This window comes from Plodia interpunctella, chromosome 25 (assembly GCF_027563975.2).
Source record: "Plodia interpunctella isolate USDA-ARS_2022_Savannah chromosome 25, ilPloInte3.2, whole genome shotgun sequence".
Taxonomy (NCBI): Eukaryota; Metazoa; Arthropoda; class Insecta; order Lepidoptera; family Pyralidae; genus Plodia; species Plodia interpunctella.
The window spans coordinates 4,546,224-4,570,874 of record NC_071318.1 but is presented as its reverse complement, the minus strand read 5'-3'; the positions used below and the strand labels follow the sequence as shown (position 1 = coordinate 4,570,874).

The 24,651-nt window shown below is 33.5% G+C and overlaps 1 protein-coding gene across 6 annotated transcripts; it reads right to left on the bottom strand.

Moving 5' to 3' along the window:
• Positions 1-340: 340 nt before the first annotated feature.
• On the bottom strand, positions 341-15,581 carry LOC128680675 (UDP-glycosyltransferase UGT5-like). 6 transcript variants are annotated; one of them, XM_053763972.1, is made up of 4 exons: positions 14,719-15,581; positions 4,924-5,146; positions 2,394-2,613; positions 341-1,809 (listed from the first exon to the last, which is right to left on the bottom strand). In XM_053763972.1, exons 1-4 carry the CDS (start codon positions 15,538-15,540, stop codon positions 1,521-1,523), a joined length of 1,554 nt encoding a protein of 517 aa, XP_053619947.1. In that variant the 5' UTR covers positions 15,541-15,581; the 3' UTR covers positions 341-1,520. The 6 variants fall into 6 exon arrangements, with proteins under 6 accessions (XP_053619947.1, XP_053619946.1, XP_053619948.1 ...); XM_053763971.1 differs by lacking the exon at positions 14,719-15,581 and adding an exon at positions 12,221-13,077; XM_053763973.1 differs by lacking the exon at positions 14,719-15,581 and adding an exon at positions 10,510-11,340.
• Between the last annotated feature and the right edge of the window lie 9,070 nt (positions 15,582-24,651).

Below are 24,651 nucleotides of genomic sequence, written 5' to 3'. Positions count from 1 at the left end.
TTGCACGGAGTACCTAATAATTTCATGCATCTAACAACAACAAATATAAAAAAATTAAGTGACTTTGACATACAGTACATTGACATAATAATTATGTCAAATTGACAAGTTAACTTTTTAATTGGTATCTATTTATAGGGCATTTCTAACACATTATATTCATACTTCTTCTTATCGTGGCTTTTGTAATAATAAGGTTTTTAATTCTAATTTTGCACTTAAATAGGTACCAACCGCGATTTTTAACCAAAAATCCGGGTTGGTATTTACAAAAATTTTATTGTATCAGTGGTAACGGAGACCAAGTATAAAAGTTTTGACTTTTGAATAATACAAAATGTAACAAAACACGAACTTTTAATTTTATAAAATAAAATCATGTTTTTATTACACAATATGCAATAATTTGCCTTAGACCTAGAAAAAATCGCATTATCTACACTAATCAACACTATATTATTAAGAAGTAGGCGTTTGTGTGTGTAAGGGTCAATCTTCGGAACTACTCAAGCGATTTTCAAAATTCTTTCTCCAATTTAGGATGATATACATCACATATTGAAGTCAAAAAATTAATTAGTCTACTGAGTCTACTGCCGACTTCCAAAGCGCAGGTGGAGAAGAAGCGGCGCAACACACTTCACCGCAGCCTTTTCTCCAAGGACGTCAATTAACTATTTTTGTTATTCAGATTTTCTTTCGGTAATTACACTCATATGTTCATTATTACATTTAGATGATTCGCTCACGCATAAATAACTAATCTATATTTCTAAGCCATTTGGAAAAACAGTCAATACACTTACACACTGCGTAGAAGCTCGTAGAAATATAGCCGTCTCATTCGAATAACGACGTGCAAGATCGCGATAACAAATGTACCTATGTTTTTAGATTTCAAATAACGAAGTAATAGTCACTTTATTTCACGCATTGCTTAAAAATAATATTTCATTTTAAGATTACTATAAAAAAAATATGTTTTATCAACTAGAGCTTCCTTAAAATATGAATACGTATATAATAATAATTTTAGCTAATTTTGTTGCGATATAACCGGAATCATGTCTCACAGTTTGTCCACGATTACAGACAAATATATTTCCCCGCTTTATCTCTATTGCCTTCATTTTTGACATATTATTTCAATATGTTAGATGTTACTGATAACGTTAGTTCTAAATTAAATAACAATTACTAATATAATTATTGTGCAATCACCTTAATGAAAAATTCCCGAATTTGATTTTTTAATTATATTGTTTTACTACTATAGCCGCGGTAGCCAATTTTTTTGCAGACAGAAAAAACTGACAGACTTTCGTATTTATAATATTAATATGGAGTATTGTATTATTACAATATAAATAGTGATAATTTATGCAAGACTAAATTGTTTAAAAAATATCCCATCCCTTTTTCATACATTTATCTTAGACAAAACCAAAACTTAATACAATATAATTTAGTTACCTAATAAATTATTATTTTTAATAGGAAGATTTCCCACATATATCATATTAATTTGTTTTTAATTTGCTATTTTTATTAATCAACAGTGATATATGTCGCACAGTGTAGAATATCACAGCTCCAGAAAGTGCTAAGACAGCCAGTAGACCAAAAAGTAGATAGGATATTAATTCTACTTCATAGTACTGTGTCCAATGAATGTTAGCTGCAGGGGACCTCAGGTGTCGACCCCCGCCATGTCTAAGAATGTGTTCTGTCCACCATACTGCCCTTTCCAAGGGGGTTTGCGGTTGGTCGTTTATGAGGTCACGAAGCTTCGCAATGTTCTGGCGATAGCTGCAACAAGTTTACGAAATATTTCAATTTTTGAGGTTTAACGCGCATTCAAATAGATGCAAGGCCGCGCCATAACTTCTCCTCAGTCCTAGACTTTGTCTCTCTCTCGTGTGACCATTTTACTTCCTACCCGGTTACTTCCTCATATTGGTGTGACGCTTTATAGCCGAAAATTGTAGCTCAAGATCCTACTTTTTCTTCTTCACTTCGCTGGGTCTTCGACATCGGTGTGCGTAGTGCGACTTTGCTATTTACATCTCACCATCGAGTAGACTCGCAGTGAGACGCAGCTAACCAATCACAGTGTGCCATTGTGACGCAACGACAACCACACTGCAATGTTATTGGTTCGCTGCGTCTCACTCCGAATCGATTCGACACTTACTTTTTCTTCTACAATTCGCTCCGTCTTCGACATCCTTAATTAGCGTTGTTGACATGTAGGTCGTCTTTGACAGCACCAGTTAGTCTCAAATATATCATGTATTGTAATCAAAACTGGTATCAGCAAATTTAAATTAAATAAAACAATAGAAAATTCGTTTCTGAAAGTCTTTAACAAATCTAACATGATATACACATACCTTGGATCCTTGATAACTTTATCAATAGCATCCTGGAACTTCTCTTCTGTTAGGGTGTCCATGTCCAGCCGAACGCCAATACCATGCTTTACGTAGTTTTCCACATTGAACCACTGGTCTCCCAACATAGGAATGCCAATCAGAGGAACTCCAGCATCTATCGCTTCATCAGTCGACTGCAGGCCGCCTTGGGTCACGAACAACTTCAGTTTTGGATGTCCTGGAATTAAAATGTATTCGATTCAAATTCAAATAATTTCTTCTTTTTCTACAGCTCATTTCGTCCACTGCATGACATAAGCCTCCGCCAAAGCATGCCAAGCACTTCTTAGTAAGTACAAATCTCATTTCGGGAAAAATATTCCTTTGTAGCAGCATCAGTAGCGCCACAGGACAGGCTTCTGCCTGGTCCTGGCATCAGAAACAAACACAAAAAGTGCTGCATTAATGCGGTCAATGAAAATGCCCTTTTGTGTGGAAATCAGTGTGAAAGGCCCCTAAAATTTTATCCTAACATCCTTATCATTACATATTATTAAACAAAGTCATCTGGCGCGTATGTCTGTCTGTTTATCGCAAACAGATATACATATAAAAAATTCGTTTTGATTACTGAAGAAGAGTTAGATGTATTATTATAGGTACATTTAAACCCTCAAATAATAAATGTATAATGTTTTTACCCGCACGAAGCCGGGACGGGCCGCAAGTAGCTGATAAATTATCCGAGAAATTAATCGAAAGAACAGATGACCTAGTATAAAAATATACGATTACGTGACAAGGTCATCGACGCATGTGCCGTCCAGACAGGGCTTATCACAGCAATTACTCCACGCCTCTTATCTCTGTCTCTCGTGACGTATTGAAAGAGATAAAAAATGTTAATAAGTAATTATTATGTTCCGCGTAGTAACCTTAGGAAATTTGAAAAATGTTCAAATGAGCCACTAATGAATAACGCGGGAATACGTGGAACTATCAATAACGGATGGGCCACGTTGTTGTTAGCCTCTATTTGTTTGCCCCAGCGTTACTACCGCGATAATTTCGTAATGCAAAGCATATTTTCTCATAAATTTCCATTTGACAAAAGGAATATTTTTTAAATACCATTAAAATTATGTGTGCGTAGTGTACTGTTGCTATTTATATCTCACAATCGAGTCGATTCGCAATGTGACGCAGCTAATCATAATGCGCTATTGGGACAAAACGACAGCCACACCCGCAATGTGATAGGTTCGCTGTCGCACTTCGAATCGACTCGATAGTGAGAAGTGAAACGTAGACCCGTACTTCGTCCTCTGTTATTAAAGAGATATGTTACAAACAAATAAAAGAATAAAGCGATAACTTAGTTACAATGGTCACACTTGTAGGAATGTAAAGTGTTTGATTAAAGAATAATGATTGTGTTCTGTACTTTAACAGACAAACATATATTATGTGTGTGTTGTTGTTTATTTTAATGAGCCGGAACCATATAAATTACAAGATTGCGTACTAAATGACCTACACGAGACTTATGCGTGACCATGAGTATGCAGAAAAAATTTAATGTCATGCCATGAGTTGCGGAAATATCAACTTGTTTAGTTTATTACTATACTAGTTTTTCAACGCATCTATGTATTCATAACATAATATAATATATGCACTTATGTATTTTGATAATCGCACAGTCATTGTGAATCATGTGGTGTTTTTTCAATAAGTATTACTATTGAATTTTTTATGAGAATTAACAATTATTTTTTTATGTATTTCGAGTACATAAATTTTTAGCAGAATAAATTGTACCGAAAAAAACTTTAGCTAAGAACAATCTCGTTCAAATTATCTTTTAAATAGAAAAAAAAACTATAAGTACCAAAATCAGTTCAGCCGTATGCTACAATAACAAGCACAGACATACAGATACACAGACACGTTAAAGTTATAACTCCATTCCTGTCGGCGGGGGTTAACGGTTTTGTTATGCATGTCACAAATGTATTTTAAACACATTTTGAAAATATTCAATATTTTTCATCTCATTATTATTATTTTCTGAATAAGAAATATGTTTAAAGACGTAGTAGAAATAAGTGGAAACGAAAGAACACCTAATAGTGATGATTATGCAAATGTTTTGATTGCACGAGAAATAATATTTGCAACAATGTAATGATATAAAATTTACATCAACTTTACCATTTTATCGATCGATATAAATTTATCATAATAGTAAATTCACCATTAATTAAAATTACAGAAATTATTATAATAACACGAGATAACGATGAGAGACGCAAAATGAATTCAAACAAACATAAATCCTTATCCTATTATCCGTACATATTATAAAACTCATATAAAAATCTCAAAAGCTACTGCACGAATTTTCATGCGGTATACAGCAATAGATGGCGTGATTCCGATTTAGTTGTGTAATTGTTATAGTACATAGTATCATTGATTTTGGTGCTAACTCAATCCATGTGATTTAATCTTATAATTATTTATTTATTTAATCAAAATAACTCACTCAGAAGATCCGACTGAGGCAGCCAATGTGAAATCCTCACGTTAGCCGGTTTCCCGGGCAATTCATCCTTGTCCCACTTCCAGAGGACATCATATGGCAACCTGGAGAACACTTTAGCAAGGATTTGTATTTTTTCCGCTGGCAAGGCTGATGGGCTGACATTGGTTCCGAAGCTGATGTAGATGACGCCATTTTTAGACGTGTCCAAGTAGGCTTTGAGATCCTGTGAACAAAAATGTATGTTAGTATTTTTTACCCCTGACGACAGAAGTTATAAGTTGAACGTGATCTGTATGTCTGTCCGAGGCATCGTAGCAGCCAAACGGCTGAGCTATAACTTAATTCCACCAATAAAACTGTTCGTCATCTCCTTCGTTCAGCGCTCTGTATATCCCGTTAGAGAAAAGGCGCAATATTCCGTATCAAAGTTTGAATACCCCAACTTTTTGTAGTTTTTGAAGTGAAAATGCTTTCACCTACCTTAAAATAAGGCCTATTACACAACCGTTTATTTCAACAATAAATAACTGTAGATTAAGAGAATAGAGTAGCCATTTTCCAAAATGAATCCCTCTAATGTTATAAAAGGCAAGTGTTTTTAGGGTTAATAAAATAGATACTGCGTTTCAGTATCTATGTATGTCCGAAATTCTTTTAATTGAAAGGTACTTACATGACTACTGATTAGTATACTTTTTATCCTGATATAACGGGACGCACGAAATTGAACTAAAGATGAGAAAAAATGCGAATTTGAATCATATATGTTTACCAGTCTTACAGAGTACGCGATAAAAAATTACTGAGGTTTTGCTATGAAATTCACGCGGGCGAAGCCGCGGGCAAAAGCTAGTTAAAAATAAATGTAACGGAAATATTTACAGTGGTCATGTTACATAAAACAAACGGTCAATACCTTGGTTAGTTCCTTTAGTGGATATTTATGGATTCCTCCCAAATATATTATACTCGGTGGGACAGCTCTGTTACTGTCCCATAAAGGGTGACAATTTAAGAACAACATATCAATATTATTATACAGTTCACTAAGAGGAGGAATATCTTTGCCGAAAATCCTTTTGATAGCAGCATTTTGATTTATTTCCTCATGGTCCAAAACCATTTCGTATTTAAACTGAGTATACATTTCTGTAATCTTCTCCCAGATTGTCAAATTATTGATCTTTTGTCTTACCATCTCAGGGTTAAGCAATCGATGCGCAGAGGCACCAAGTGTTTGTAGATTATTATAAATCGGAACAAGCGAACTAAACTGAATCACAGGCACTTTGTATATATGCGATAATGCCAATGCTGGTTTCGCCAATCCTTCCAAGATCAATAAATCATATTTATTATCATTAATCACAGATTTAACTTCATCCATATTCATTTGCAACTCAAAAACCTCAGTCAAAGTATTAAAAGCAACTTGCAATTGATGGATAAGGTCATTTGTACTACCTTTGGCAGTTTTTATAAATTTTTCACCCCAAAGTGTATACGATACATTATGTAAATCGATTTCAATTAAATTCTCAGGAGTACGGTCTTTAGGAAATGCTGGATCAGTCGTTAAAACTGTTACTTTATGTCCACGGTCAGCTAATTCTTTAGTTAAATGCCTGAACACAACTTGGTGGCTGATAGATGGTGTCGGAAACACTGCTAATATCCTCGCTGTATCAATATTAATGATAAGTAATGAGAATATGAACACGCGATACATTATGCGGCCGTCGTCACTTGGTATCCCGAAGTAATGCACTAGTTGCATGCAATTTCAACCTTGTATTTATAAATAGCTAATAGCATTGATCTTGAGATAGAACATGCGTGAGAATTGTTACTAGCAGAATATATCATAAATACCTATTTATCACGAATTCGCATAATGGACCTTATAACCGGATTAATAATGACTAGTATATATTGACCGATAGCAGCTTTACATGTGTGGGTTGAATGCACACAGAATATTACCAATGTACATGATGCGCGACATTTTAAATTAAAGATTTCATTGAACAAGTAGGTACTCACACATAAGTTCACATAATTACTTGGACGAAAAAGAAGAAAACGAATACTGAATTTTGACACTCAACAGCTAGGTGAGTAACCAGGAAAACGCTCGGATATGAGCGAAATTTACACAATTATTTGCAATTACTTGTTATTATGCGCATTATTATACAAAATATTCAATACCTAAGACTTTTAAATAAAGTTTTATGATCTTTAAAATACCTAAAAAAAAAATTACAATTAAAAATAATATAAGATTTAAATACCTTTGGTAAATCCTTTGGTGGAATTTTATGAATTCCACCTAAATACACGACATTGGGTGGCACGGGTCTATTAGAGTCCCATATCGGATGCGCATTCAAAAACAACATATCTACTTTATTAAATAACTCCATTAGTGGTGGAATATCAGGGCCTGCTACTTTTCTCATAGCTTCGTTTTGTCTTTCTTCCAAGCTATCCAACATCTTAACAAACTTGTATTGGTTATAAAATTCTTTCAATTTATCCCATTTTGTAACATCGTTGATTTTTTGAGTAGTAATTTCAGGATACAAAATGTAGTGAACTTCACCACCTATCACTTGTAAATTGTTATAAATAGATAGAAATGAACTTATTAGAATCACTGGCGCTTTAAAGACATGCGAAAACAAAATCGCGGGTTTAGATACTGATTCTAAGAACATCAAGTCAAATTTTTGTGTTTTGTCATTGATTAGAGTTTGCACAGGTTCAGTTAGCATTTGCACTTCGAAAATTTCAACTATTAGTAGACTCATCATATACATTTGGTAATCTAAATCGTTTGCACTTCCACTTGAAGTTATTTCATTTAATACTTTATCTCTCCAAATTTTGTAAGATATATCGTGCAAATCGATTTCTGTAAAATTCGCCGGTGCTCCCCCTTTGGGATAAATAGGATCCGTCGTTACAACTACTACATCATGGCCTCTCTTTGCTAATTCTTGGGTCAATGGCCTCATTGGAAGCTGGTGGCTGATAGATGGAGTCGGAATAACGAATAATATTCTTGCAGCTTCCAGTCCAAGAACACAACAAAATATCACTAGTACACGCAACATGATAAACACGTTTATATGTGCTGCACCATGAATTAAAACTGTATTACGATTAGCATCCTCGCTTATTATATGGTAAAATAGTTGATGATACATAATGATACCCGTTTTAATTATTTTATCTTCAAAGATAAAGGGTTTAGACACTGGTACAAGCGTTTTTCTATCATGACACTGTCATTTTAGCCAAATCATGCCTGTGCTGGATGATTCCGCATTTTCATCATACTATAATGCATTAATTATATATTAAAACTAGCTTTTGCCCACAATTTCGTATATGAGTAAAAATCCGTTTCCCGTGAGAATTTCAGGAAATCCCTTCTTAGTACTCCCCTACGCTGTCCTAGGAACCTACACACCAAATTTCAGCTTTCTACGCCCAGTAGCTTAGGCTGTGCGTTGTCTGTCAGTTAGTCAGTCACTCAGTAACGCAAGAGTTTTATATATATATATATATATATATATATATATATATATATATATATATATATATATATATATATATATATATATATATATATAGATTACGAGAATCTCCGGGGCCTTGTATGATGGAAAAATGAAGTCTTTATTATTTCACAAATTATACAAGTAGTGATAAGGTATTCGAACATAAATGAGCGCAAAGGCGGACTTGTTGCAAATGCAATTCTTTCAGTTAACATTCACAGTAACCATTTGTATGTCTTGTGGTTTAATCCCTCAAGAAAAAAGACCTCAAGCTGGACTGCCACACTAGAGGTAGTGTTTTGGATCGCCAGTCAGGTCAAGAAGATACATGATTTTTTAGATTGACTTGGCTCTTGGATATTTATCTATCTATACTAAACAGGTTTTACATGCTTTATAATAATAATATATAAAAGTAACGTTAAGTTAGTATTCCCAAATACAAGCTTCTAATTCTATTTTTAGATGTTTTTTGACAGACAAGGAGGTAAAAATCATTTTTTTATACTTTCTTATTTAACTTTTTAATTACAATACATGATTAAAGCTTTCAAAATTAAATATTAATCTAAAAATAAACGTGAAAATTTGATTAAAAAATGGAGTAATAGACGTACCTTTGGCAAATCCTTTGGTGGTATTTTATGAATCCCTCCCAAATACACGACATTAGGAGGCACGGGCCTGTTAGAGTCCCAGATTGGATGCGCATTCAAAAATAACATATCTACTTTATTAAATAACTCCTTAAGTGGTGGAACATTAGGCCCTGCTACCTTCCTCATCACTTCATTTTGTCTTTCTTCCAAACTGTTCAGCAACTTGACTAATTTGTATTGCTTATACATTTCATGTAACTTGTCCCAGTTACTTAAGTTATTAATTTTTTGTGTAGTCATTTCCGGATATAAAATATAATGAACGACGCCACCCGCAATTTGTAAATTATTGTACACAGCGAAAAATGAACTAATCTGAATCACCGGTGCTTCGAACACATGAGAAAATAACAAGGCAGGCCTTGATACAGATTCTACGAATACCAAATCAAATTTTTGTGTTTTGTCATTAATTAAAGTTTGAACTTGCTTAGTTAGCATTTGTTCTTCAAATATTTCATTTGGAACTTTGCACAACAAATCCATTTGGTAGTCTAAATCAAGGGCACTTCCACTTGAGGCTATTGCGAGTAAAATCTTTTCCCTCCACAATTTATAGGATAGATCGTGCAAATCAATCTCAGTAAAATTTTCTGGCGCACCACCATTAGGATAAATAGGATCTGTTGTCACAACTACTACATCGTGTCCTCGCCTTGCTAATTCTTTTGTCAATGGTCTCATTGGTAGCTGGTGGCTGATAGATGGAGTTGGAATAACAAATAATATTCTTGCAGCTTCCAATGCGAGCACACAACAAAATATTATTAATATACGCAACATTTTTAAAACACGTTAATACCAACTAAACTTTGATTAAGACTTGCATCAAAATTAACTTTATCGGACACTATATAGTAAATTAGTTGATGATACATTATGAATTTCAATTAGTTTAGTTTAATTTCTGTCATTGTAGATAAGAGTTTTGTAAACTGCTTTATCATTTATTTTAAAAAGATTAAATACATGAATAGAGACAATATTTTACAATTAGGTAAACATAATCAATTCGACGACGGCAGATATACTTTATTCTAATTTTTTGTTCATTTTTTTGCCAACTGATTGTCAAATTCCTAAAACTAATTTTACATACAGAGAATCGAATTATGCGGGATAGAACGCAAGATATCTGAGATCAAAAACATCAGAGAGTGGACGGAGTCAAAACAGTCTTAAAGCTACTTTAAACGAAATTTAAGGAACTTACGCTTTACTTAAACTAGTTTAAAACAAAATTTAAGGAACTTACGCCCAACATTCAGTACTCGTAATGAATGTGCACATAAAGAAGAAAACGACCGTATCCCGAGGTACATATTAAAAAATATAAAAAAATACGCTATAATACTTACCATTGGTAAATCTTTCCGCGGTATCTTGTGAATCCCTCCTAAATACACAACGTTAGGAGGCACAGGTCTGTTAGAATCCCATATCGGGTGGGCATTTAAGAACAACATATCAACATTATTGTATAAATCTTCAAGTGTTGGTGCATCTGGTCCGAGTACTTTTTTAATAACTTCGTTTTGTTTGACTTCAGCATTATCAATTATTTTCTCAATTTTAAACTGCTTATTTAATTCTGTTATTTTCTCCCACATTGTTAAATTATTCAGTCTTTGGCGACTTGCTTCAGGGTATAGAAATCTGTGTACAGGCGCGCCGATTACGTACAAATTATTGTACATTGAAAGAAACGAACTGATTAGAATCACGGGTGCTTTGTATATGTGAGAAAATAATAACGCAGGTCTGAAAAACGCTTCAAGAAACACCAAGTCAAACTTTTTCGTTTTGTCATTTATAAGAGTTGTAACTTCTTCAGTAGCCATTTGAATTTCAAATATATCTATCAATAGATTGAATGACGAATAAATTTGATTTTCCAAATCATCCGAACTTCCACTAGACATGGACACATCTAAGATTTTTTCCCTCCAAATCGTGTATGATATGTCATGCATATCAATTTGAGTTAAATTAGGTATTGTACCTGTTACAGGATCTGTAGTTATAACAACTACATCGTGTCCGCGTCTAGCTAGTTCTAGGAATACAGGTCTAATTGGTGTCTGGTGACTAATTGATGGTGTTGGTATAACGAACAAAATCCTGGCCGCATTAAAACTATATACGCAACACAAAAATAATAGTGAACGGAACATGTTTTTTTATTACAATATAGATATCTACTACCTGAGTTGTTCACATTCATATGCTTTATATACGAAATCTTATCGAGTTTTTGTTATGATTTATCATCTATTTATAAATAAGTGTTTACACTAAATCCTTGTGTAATATCCATGTAATATAAATTTCATAATTAAAGATTAGGTGTGAAGTCACTTTTTTCCGAAACTATAAGAACTATACTGTTGAAACTTGGTAAGTAGATGTATTCTGTGTACCCCATCAATATTTCACACAAAAATAGAAAAAAAAACAATAAATTTTGGGGGTCCCTATACATAGAACTGAAACTCAAAAAAAATGTTTTTATCAAACCCATACGTGTGGGGTATCTATGAGGTCTTCAATAATGATCAATATCATTCTTGGTTTCTAATATTATTAGGTTCTAAACTGAATAGTTTACGCGATAGACACTTCCAAAGTGTGTATGTGTGTGTCCCCCTGTAACTTCTAAAATAAGAGAATGATAATACTAAAAAAATATATGATGTACATTGATTAGTATGTAAACTTTTACTGAAAATTGGTTTGAACGAGATCTAGTAAGTAGTTCTTTTTATACGTCATAAATCGTAAACCACAATTTATGTTAGGTTACTTGCTGCTACGGAACTCTTCACGGGCGAGTCCGACTCGCACTTGGTCGCTTTTTTTAAATAAATAATTTTATTAATATATCTCATCGACGCATTTAAATAATGTAACAATTATATAATTGTGAATCTAAAACATAAAGTCGTTAACATAAATGAAATTATTCATATATAATACATAAAAAAATAATTGAAAATACTGCGATGAAAGGAGTCATGAGACTGGATAAATACGAAATTAAAAGGAAAAATGAACATTCAAATTTCTTACCTTGGGTAAATCTCTTTGCGGATTTTTATGGATACCACCCAAGTACACAACTCCTGGAGGCACTGCTCTATTCGAATCCCAAATTGGATGTCCATTTAAGAACAGCATATCGATATTATCATATAGCTCATTTAGTGTAGGGGCATCTGGCCCGAGGACCTTTCTGATCACTTCATTTTGTCTTACTTCAGCATTGTCAATAATTTTCTCGATTTTATATTGCATATACAGTTCACTTAATTTTTCCCATACTGTTATGTTGTTAATTTTTTGTCTATTCACTTCTGGATATAAAAGTCGGTGTGTAGGTGCACCGACCACGTATAAATTATTGTATACAGATAAAAATGAACTGATTAATATAACAGGTACTTTGTATATGTGAGATAATAAGAGTGCTGGTCTGGACAAAGCTTCAAGAAATATTAAATCAAATTTCTGCGTTTTATCATTTATTAGCGTAGTAATCTCTTCAGTCTCCATTTGTACTTCAAATATATCTGTCAATAGATTATACATCAAGAACATTTGAGGCTCCATGTTATTTGCAGTTCCAGTGAATATTTCCGACTTCAAGATTTTGTTCCTCCAAATCTTATACGATATATCATGTAAATCGATTTGTGTCAAATTAGATATCGCACCTTCTTCGTTTCTTATAGGATCTGTAGTTATAACGACAACATCATGTCCTCTTCTAGCTAGTTCTAGAAATAAGGGCCTTATTGGTAGCTGGTGACTTATTGAAGGTGTCGGTATGGCGAATAATATTCTGGCTGCTTCGAGTCCAAAAACACAACACAAAAACACTAGAATACGATACATATTTTCGTCAGTACACACGCGACTGAAATTGATGACTATATGAGGTCGTGATGTCCGTACTCTTTTTATAGGAATATTTGTCGAATTGTCATGGAGAATGAGTTTTGTTTTTTTTTTTTTAATTTATCTATTTCGATAAGAGTTTTAATTGCTTGGTAAACTTTATTGCTATTTAAATTATATCAAATGTAAAGAATAATGGCGTATTTAATAAGATCTAATTAATCATCCCTACTAAGAGGAAAGAGTTTTATGAAGTATGTTAGTTTTAATTTTCATAAGAAAACTGATATCAATGGAAATTTTAAGAATAATTTTGTAGCAGGGGTTTCGGCATTTTATCTCGGAATAATTACTTATAAAAGAAGTAACGTAGATTTAAAAAAAAAACTGTTCAGCCTGATGTGCATTTCCTGTTGATGTATAAAAATCGAAGATATGGAACACCTAAAAAAGAGTCACAATGATCTATATATATTTCTGTCGTGTGAGCATCTTCTGCATAGGTATCGTTACGCTTTGTGTGTACAATTAAATTTCACTAATAATGTTGACTCCTCATCGAAAATTGTCCGGCCACGCGAACGAACTCGCGGGCATCAGCTAGTACTAAATAATATAACAATTGATAAACATTGTCTAAATTATTAATATTAATAACATCTTCATATTACACATTAAATTGTACCTAATGCTACGAAATGATATTAAAATGTTACGATGGGAGGATTTACAAAACTTGATAAAGTACCTACATAATACAAAATATACGACAAAACAATTCGCGGTAACCAACTAGTTTATAACAAACTAATTGATATCAGAGATTGACACGACACTACATAATGTGACAAGTTGGTTATCTTTTAAATGTCACACACTTGAAGATAAACTGCATTACTTAAAAGAGTGATACTCTTTATACGTATTAAATAATAACTTCTATGTAATATTTTGATCTTGGAATGTCAAGTACATTTCAAGATACATTTACTTATCTGGCCAATGTTATGGTCAACTGACCATTGTTTATCTCTTTCATTTCTGCATGTTTCTCTGTCTCTCCTAATGGTTAGCTGGGAGAGAATGCTTATAGCATTAAGTTTGCCATTTGTTTATAAGTATGTTTTTACTAGGAACAATAAAGTCTTATAAATAAAAATAAATAAATGTTCCCTATTGCGTTCGGGGTTGTGAAGCTGCGAAGCACGGAGTCAGCGTAAAAACAAAACCTTAAAATTTTGAAGACAAACGGCTGCTTGCTTGACTTCAACACTCCTTGGGAATGCTATTGTTTTCAGCTGCCTAGGCCGTGTATTCCTTAGTCGACCACGGGAGGATATAGAGTAGGATAGGACGCCTTAGAATACGACCACCTATTCTAAGGTGGAATTACACGCCGCAGTTGACCATTGTTTATATTATGTGCTTGCTTATTATGGAAAATATACTGATTAAACGCGATCTGTTGTTGCCTTGTCTCGTATTGTCGACAGTACGTACAAGTAGATTTATATAACGAGTACCCTGGAGAAAATAAAAACAATTGAACAATAGGTTCGCAGTCCGATCGGACTCGCGGTAACTGAAGGATCAATAGGTAATATTACTTTATAGGTTATTCTATTAAAATAAGCACTAATACAGTATATAAAGAAATGCATACCACTTACCTTGGGTAATTTTTTCTTCGGATTTTTATGGATTCCACCCAAATATACAACCCCAGGAGGAACAGGTCGATTAGAGTCCCATATTGGATGAGCATTTAGGAACAACATATCAACGTTATTATATAACTGTTTAAGATTCGGCGCATCTGGTCCCAGAACTTTTCTAACCACTGCATTTTGTTTCGGTTCTGAATCCTCAATTATCTTTTCTATTTTATATTGCAAGTACAATTCTTTTATCTTCTCAAATTGTGTTATATTGTTTATTTTTTGACGGAACATTTCTGGATACAAATTCGTATGCACTTGCGCACCGATCACCTGCAAATTGTTGTACATTGAAAGAAACGAACTGATTAGAATCACTGGTGCTTTATAAATGTGGGAAAATAATAACGCTGGCCTTGCTAAAGCTTCGAGAAATATCAAGTCAAATGTCTTCGTTTTGTCATTTATTAGACTTGTAACCTCTCTAGTTTCCATTTGTACTTCGAATATATCTGTTATAAGATTATACAATTTATCAATTTGGTTTTCCAAGTCGTTTGAGCTTCCACTCGATGTTTCAGCGTTTAAAACTTTTTCCCTCCAAATTTTATATGATATGTCATGAACATCAACTTCAGTTAGATTAGGTATAGCGCCATCCTTGTTTCCTATAGGATCCGTTGTTATTACCACTACTTCATGCCCTCTCTTAGCCAGTTCTTGTGTCAAAGGTCTGATCGGAAGCTGATGACTTATAGAAGGTGTAGGTATTACTACTAATATTTTTGCAGCCTCCAATCTAAATGCACATAACAACACAATAAAAATAATCATTATTAAATATATGTGCTCACTATGACCTATGCTATTGAACTAAGTATTTACTGTCCGGTTCACCCACGCATCTCAAGGAAACAACTTTGTATTATATTGTCATGTATTTTTGCGACTCATAGTATTTGATGACTTTTAGGGTCCCGTACTTAAAGTGTGATTATTTTGAACACCCAAAGAGTTATCAGATCACCGCTACCATGAATTAATTGCAATACCTGGGGCATCACAGGAGCGTTGTCGACCTTTCACTTTTGAGTTGTAGAATGTTTCTAGAAAGTTACATATCATATCGTGTTTGGAACACTGCCGTTGGAAGTTGAATCTGCAGTTTTTTCATAAGTGGCAGGGAATTTTCTACGAAGACTTCAAGAAATAAATTCACCCTCATGTTTAAATACAATTTCGTGCCAACTTAGTCAGAACCATTGTTTAGGTGGTATAACACAATTCGTGCTTGACTGGTGTTTGTATGTTATGGTTTTTGTTTGGTCAAGATTTTAGATATAAAAACGAATCAACTTTTTTTATACCTTCAATCAAAAGCTGCTGTTGCCGTCTAATATTTTTTCCTTGCTTATCGTTTGATTTCTGTTCAATAACTAGATATTAAAGTCATAAAAAGAGCAAAACAATTGCCATCATGTCTTATAATCCTGGTTTAATATCTGCCAAATTATGACATTCCACAATAAAGATGAGCGACATATTTTCCGAGTTGTCTATAATTAGTAAGCGATTTTACATCAAGGAAGGAGGAAGAAACATCAAAACATTCTTGATTGTATTCTTGATTTTTTTACAATATTATTACACAATATGATACAACATTTTTCGAATCCGGAAAATGAAATATAACGTCTATACTTACATAGATAATGATCAGACATATATAGCATCAATGTTACACAATATTATGTAATCGCAATGGCTCACATCTATTTAATTGCAATGGGATTGGTCGGCTCGTCTCACTGCAAATTGACTCGATAGTGAGCTATGACATACTAAACCACACTTCGCCTTCAGATAATACAAATATTAATTCACGTATAGTACAGTTGCGTATCATACCTACTCGTATGTTGATAGTTGATACTTGAGAAGTCATAATGCCTCTAAAGGCAATTTCAAAACAATCAAGAAATCAAATCCACCTACGATCATTGAAACATATTACATATACATTAAAAGCGATTTGACTACCAATTTATAACAATGACAAAATTGCATGTAATTTGTTTAAATAGACAGCAATTCCCGACAAAGGAGAAACTAAATACATGTTTTTACTGGTCTCATTATATTCGTTTTGGTTACAATGTATGTCGTTTAGTACAGTCATACATTATTAAAATAGTCCAGTACAGATAACAGAGTTTGTATAAAAAATTCGCCTCAAAATAATACTAAATTGTTTATTTCAGACTTGCTTTTGCCCGCGGCTTCGCCCGCGTTAATTTTCCGGGATGAAAGGCCCTACGTCCTATTCCATACTTCAAACTACTTGTATGCAAAATTTCAAGAAATAATTTCATAAAATAAATTAATAAAATAAGTTGAGTAGATAAAGCGTGAAGAAGTAGCAAACTTACATAACTTAACTTTTGCATTTATAATATTATAAATGCGGAAGTTTGTGAAGTATGTGTGTGTTGGTTAATCTTTCACGCAAAATCTACTGGACGGATTGTTATGAAATTACACGATTAGTAAACGCCATTTCAAACAAATAAACACATCAATCGTCGACTCTTAAAGTTGGCAAAATGTACAAGTAGTTATTCCACATTGATGCAGAATATCAAGAAATCCGGACAGACTATCGGGATTCATGGTCTAGCCGTCGCCCGCGACTTTGCCTGCATAGTAATCATTGCATGTCAGTTTGTGTAGCTAGTTAAGATATAGAGTGCGCGAACGAAAACTGTATTTTTATTCGATAGGGTATTACTTATACCGATTTTTAAAAATTGTTTTAAATAAATTCTGGAACAGTCCTCGGGAGCAATCGTTGCAATGAACCACTAGAAATGTTTATTTCAATTTTAAAAGTCATTAATTTATGAGTTCGAATTTGCGCGCGGAAACGCTAACTGTCATGCAATTTGGCTCGTGGCCTAATATGTAATAGTGATTGTGCCGTCTCGTTATACCTACGTAATGTGTAGGTGTAGTGGATATGAAATGAAACAAGTTGTGTTGTTTTATGCGCTCGAAATGTCCACCCCGCGTCACAGTTTCCGAAGGAGTAGTGCGGGGCGGTCACCTCTCAATTATTTAGTGTCTATTTGTATGTATTTATTCGTTAACTTGTTTTCGAATATTTTTCAAAAGAACTTAAATATAATTAAATTAATAACTTAAACGTATATTAAAATAACGTTAAATTTATCTGAGAAATAACAATATTTTTCACAAGAAAATCCCTTAAATTTGTATTAAAAGCTTTTCCACTGCGTATAGATAGTCTTTAACTCTATTGTTAAATATAACCACCGTACAGTGTACACCACAATAAGAACTAATAACACTAGTGTTAGTAAACAAGGGACTTATACAGTTAAGCTTACTATTTAACTACTTATTATGCAATGTGAAGCTGCAACTATCGCTGAACCAAGAGGCTTAATAAATGAACTTGCTTACAATACAAATATTGGATAGTACGAAAAACCACCTGACGTGTCTTAAATTTTTGAATTTTATATGTTTATGGCGTAAACCTTGTCCTACTATCTCAATAATTATAGATGATATTATAATGTCCGTGTGAATGTTAACACTTTTTCATACGTTTTCACGGACATCGGTCAAGTCGCGCGCTCTATTCTGTATCTCTAAGTACGGGATGAATCTTTCATTTCATTTTCTTGAACTCGTGATCTGTAAGACAAATAAATGTGAATGGCTACTCGACATGGGGACTGGTGGTTTTAAAATATATGCGATGAAATCGGAGGAACATACTATATTCTATAATCCTTAGATATTCATATTTATGATGTCACGATGTCGACGTGTCGCAGTATTTGCGGTTTGCGCAGAACAGGTTTAAAACAATAAAGATATATTTAGAATTATTTTTGAAACATTATTCATCAATACTTAAAAGTTGAAGCGGTGGTTGACAAGTGGTTAAGACCGTCCGCCTGTGATCGACAGGTCCCAGGTTCGAATCCTACTCGTGTCACATGAGTTTGTATACCAATCTGACTCATGTATTTTTCAGATACCACCAGAGTAAACATCGTGAAGAAACCTACACATTAGCGGACTGTTATGTTCACTATAATGTGTATGGGTAGTCGTAAAAATTCATGTCAGATGCCTTTAGGCAACTTGAATAAAACTTGACTCCCAGTGTTGGCAATAACGGACTCGATATGAATGGACACCTTAAAAGGTCTGAATTAAAGATAAAATATTTAATCTTTCTGATATTAGTATGGATGAACATGTGCACAAGTTTATTCAATATTAGAATTAGTTTTTACAAATATTTGCCAACGAATATGTTGTACCTGTTTTTGTGTTTGTATCTATAAGACCCATAATCGAGCTATATTACTTAATATAGGTATATATATATGTATATCTATATACCTATATTAAGTTCTAGTGATATCCATTTATAAATAAACTGGGTTTCAAAAGTGTTACTATTGTCGAGATTTTATCGTGGGTTAGTAAATAGGCAATAGGCAGTAGGTAGTAAAGTCAGTTTATTATAAAACTTAAGGTAAGACCTAGAACAATTAAATATAAATTAAAAATCTAAAATAGATATTAGGTGATACGTTATATATATTCACAATAAATGCAGCACTTACCCTTATTGGGTCTGTTCTTATTATTTTATTTAATGTTTATAAATTTATCACGGCCACCCTCTAGCCTCGCTAGCTTGATCGTAATGTTTACGCGTCAAAGTGTTCGAGCGGATTTAGAATTTTAAAATGTATGACAGTAGATCCAAATGTGCCAGCGCATGCGGAATACATCGAAAGAGATTCCAAACAAAGCGTAGCTGCGTTACACTATAATGTCTTCCTGACTGAAAACGCTTTTCTCAAAGTCTCTTTATTCCTTAAATAAAATTCGCGTGTTTAACAAAACTTGAAACACAAAACCCCGGGAAGTAACTAAAAACGACCACTAATTAAAAGTGGGACAGTTTGAAAGAATTATTCCTTCCCAGAGGGTTTAATGAACTTACTAAATTTGCCAAGACAAAAAACGAAGTGAATTTTGTTTTCAACTGACTTTGTTCGGGGCCTTCCGTCGTTCATTTACCTACAATTAATGAGCTTTTCCCATAATTATATTTTTGACAGTTAAGCTTTTTTAGAGATTTTACTGCATACAACCGGTGACTAAAACTTACGTTCCTGCAGTAAGCCATCGAGGAGTTCTCTAGTCAGAAGCCGACCTAGGTGCACCATCAGATAAATGCATTGCAGTTGAATATATCTGCTTCAAAATTGCGTTGTAAGATTTCATCAGAACATACATTATTATAATAAGTTGAATAAAAGCTTGAAAGTAATGGAAGACGTTTATAGGATAACTAGCTTTAACCGCGGCTCCGCCCGCTCGCGTAAATTTCCCAAAGGAGTAGTTATTTTTCCGGAATGCAAGGTAACTTCCATGTCCTTCTCCGTACTTTAAACTATTTATGCTAAAATTCAAGAAAATTGTTAGAGTAGACAAAGCTTTAAGAGGTAACAAACAAACTTACTTTCGCATTTAAAATATTACTTAGTATTTAAATTAATTACTAGATGGGAATTTTTTGATAAAATATAGCCTATAGCAGTCTTGGATAATGTATGTTTCTAATGGTGAAAGAATGAAATCGGTTCGATATTTTCGGAGATTACCCGCCTCAAACATATAAACTCACAAACGCTCACCTCTTTATAAATATAGTATAGATAATATAGCACGCGCGGGGTCTGTGGTACCGAAGGTACATCAAAACCTTGGAAAATTTTGTACTCAAAATGGGATGAGAGAAAAGAGATAGAATAATATTAATATTATACATGTTCATTAATAAAAAGGGCCTTGACAGACTGACAGACGAATAGACAGACAACAAAGTGATCCTATACGTGTTCCGTTTTAACATTTTGAGGTACGAAATCCTAAAAGTGAAATAAATATGTCGCAAAGGGACAATGTAAATAGGAAACAATAAAAGTATGATCAAACCTCAGTAGCAATAACAATTATTTAGGAATATCACAGACACACCATCCTGAATTATGTGTAAACTTTTTTATGGCCCATTACGGAAAAGAAGCGAAGGAATTGAGAAAATATGTCAGGCCATATGTAAGTTGTGAGATTGGTGGACTTCCAGTTTTTTCAGCCTGAATTTTGTCCAAGTTGCCCTTTGACACAAGTGTGATTTAACATCTTTGTGATAAAACATTTTTAGTGCTCTTTGCAAAGTGAAGGTATCTGTGCAAAGGTATAGTGAAAAAAAAAATCAATCAATCAATTGCGTTTAGAGCTGTGACGACGCGAACTTTAGGTCAGCGTAAAAAATAATCTTATAATTTTATAGATTCGTCTGTGATTTTACAACCAGCCAGACTCACGTAAATGCTCCTGGGAAATGCTATTGTTATGTATATATAAAAATATTATGCTACACGATGAAAGGAGTCTTCGGTGTTTACGAATTCTGTGTGCCGATATAAACTTATACAGTCCTATATATTTTCCCTTATACATGTGGAAGGATAACATTTACTACGTTTAAGTTATAAAAATATATTGCTGCCATTTTATTACGGGCATGTTGATCCCACGAAAAATCTGATGGCACTAAGTGAAAAATACAGAACAGAATTCTTTGAGTTATAATATACTAGAGCAGACAAATCTTAAACTATGTGAAATGTGGCGGAATAAATTTAAATTATGGCTGTAGTGATATTAATAAGTAATAATAAAAATTTACCATCTATATCTATCTATACTATTATTATAAACAGGTAAGCGTATGTGAGACTGTGAGTTTGTATGTTTAAGGCGGGTAAACTCCGCAACTACCGAACCGATTTCAAACATTCTTTCACCATTAGAAAGATCCATGATTGCTATTAGGCTATACTTTATCTCAAAATTCCCGAAGCGAAGCCACGGGCAACATCTAGCATTTTATATTAACTAAGCAGCAACATGAGATTGTATACCTTGTCGACCTAGGTGGCGCAGTGGTAAAGTGCTTGCCTCTGGTCCTCTTGGTCCCGGGTTCGAGCCCCGGTCGGGTCATGATGGAAAATGATATTTTTCTGATTGGTCCGGGTATTGAATGTTTATCTATATATGTATTTGATAAAAAATATAGTATCGTTGAGTTAGTTATCCCATAACACAAGTCTCGAACTTACTTTGGGGCTAGCTCGATCTGTGTGATTTTTCCTAATATATTTATTTATTTGTACCAATCTCGCGCATGCATAGTAGTTTTATATGTTCCAGTTTGAAGGGTGAGAGAGACAGTGTAATTATTATAAGGCACTGTGGCTAAAGACTCTTGGACATAAAGTAAGGAACATGCGTGTGACACCCCTGGTGTTGCAGCGTCCATGCACATACCTGCACATACCTACATACATGCACTGCATCCATACAAATATTATAAATGCGAAAGTCTGTCTCACGGCTAAACCGCGAGACCGATTTTGATGAAATTTGGTATGCATATAGTTAAAGGCTCTATTCTAACAAAGGGTAGATTTTTTTTTTAAAGATCAACCCTCAATTGTGTATAAAGGGGGGTGAAAGTTTGTGTTCCGCTTTCACAGAATAACTCTCGCGGGCAAAGCCACGGGCAAAAGCCAGTGGTTTATAAATTTATCACCAAGACCGAATTCGGTTGGACATCATCATCAGTATGGAAACTAAAACGACTGGTTCTAATAGAATTGAACAGAGTTCAAATGTCGACTATGTCTGTTCCGTACCATTCCCTCACTGGTGCCGTATTGAAATTTATTGCCATATTCAAATGTATATTGATGATCATGATGTTTTTGTTGCTATTTTGATAACAAAAGGCACAAACAACTGGAATTGAATATGTATATATTTTTGGAACAAATCTTAGCGTGCAAGGCGTAACTTTGTGTAAAAAATATTGTATGTAATAACTAACTTTATTGCAGTTCTCATTTTACAAACAATTCATTTGTGTAAAAAATGATTTATTAATTCAGTCGGAGGCAGACAAACCCTGTAGCATAGTTATTATTTATTTGCCCCCAACTGTACGCAACATAACATTATCTAGACAAAATAATTAGCTGTAGGAAACAGATGGTTGAAAGAAGCATTATTATCACAGATTATTATCATACAATATCAGTTCATTATACGTAGCTGGAGGGGGCGACTGTCACAACAAGATGATTTATGCTTATAATAAATAGGTAGGTATATTTTTTTATTTATTATTGAATTTGTAATTTTTTACTCAGCGTGTAAGTCTAAATAACATTAGTGCTGTACAAGACGTGTTCATATCATGTATTTATTTGTGGAAACGAATATTTTTCGATTTATATGTGAATATTATTATTTAATTTTTGTGTATATTATTAATTAATTATATTAGATACTTCTACGTTTATAACGAAAAAACTGAGAAAAGATTTTACTGATTTTGATTAAATATGCGGCACAGGTTAAATAACACAAAAAGTTTAAGGTAAATAAATTTAAATAAATATTCAATTTACTGCGGATGAACTTGCAATAATAAATTTATGATTCTGTTCTGTATTACAACATTTTTGCGCTTGTCAGTGCCAGTCTTTAGTAAAAAAAATGACGCAATTTGAATATCCGAAAACAAAAGAAAAATCAACAAGGTCTGAAGAAATGAAATTGGCGAAATATCGGCACAAGTTGCCGGTGACACCGAGTCATTATTTATCCAATATTATCCAAGTCACAGACACAAGCGTTTTCTGAAACCATTCTATATATTCATATTAAACGACCTCCGTGGCCTGTCATCACGCCGGACTGCTACACTGGAGATCCCGGGTTCGATCCCCGGTCAAGTCAACATGGAAAATTAACTTAATCACATTGACCTGGGTCTTGGATATTTATTTTTATGTAGGTATAATAAAATATAGTATCGTCGAGTTAGTATGTTAGTATCGCATAACACAAGTCTCGAACTTACTTTGGGGCTAGCTCGATCTGTGTGATTTGTCCATTCATATTTATTTATTTATACAGCAGTTCTCTTATCACTAGGCACACAGTTTACAGCTGTTTGATACATTATGAACCCTGTCGGGTATTTGCAAAACAAAATATGGAACGGCAATCAAACAGTGTGCACTTCCTTGCGTGGCTGCAGTTTCGGCATAATAATTTAGTTTTTGTTTTATTTTGGTATTGGAACCTCATTTTAAGCAAAAATGAGTCCTGTGCCAGGAGTCTCCTATATAACATAGCAATTTGTTTTTGAATTAACAACTTATTTATTTATAAACTTAACGTCATTTATAAACGATATTGCTGCATTTTATAGTTAATGCATTTTATAGTTAGATATTACAAAATATGGTTTCGGTCATAATATGGTTGGTTGTCTGAATAAATTATATTTCAATTTCAATTTCAAATAATTTTCTTACCTCTTTTTTCTATTTTTTATAGGTACGATTCTTTTCAAATTGTGATATAGCAGATAAAGATATTTTGGCACAATAAAAGCGAGTTACTTCTGTAATGCTATTATTAAATCACACAATAATGTATGATAAGTTATATTTTTTAAAACTAATGATTTCAAGATGTATGACGGTGCACTGATATCAATAGGATTATTGATTGAGTGCACGCAGTGTAAGATAGTAGGTACAAAGATAGCTTAATAAATTAAGTATACATGTAAAAATAAACATAGGTATTTTGTTTTATCCAAAAAGTAAACTAACTTTTACTCAAATAAAACATTTTAAATTTGGAAGTGGACACTTAGTAAATAAATGTAACCATTGAGTGTCAATTTTTTATAAAAGACATGTGATATTTATTATTCACCTTTAAATAAAACTCACAAATAGCTTATAG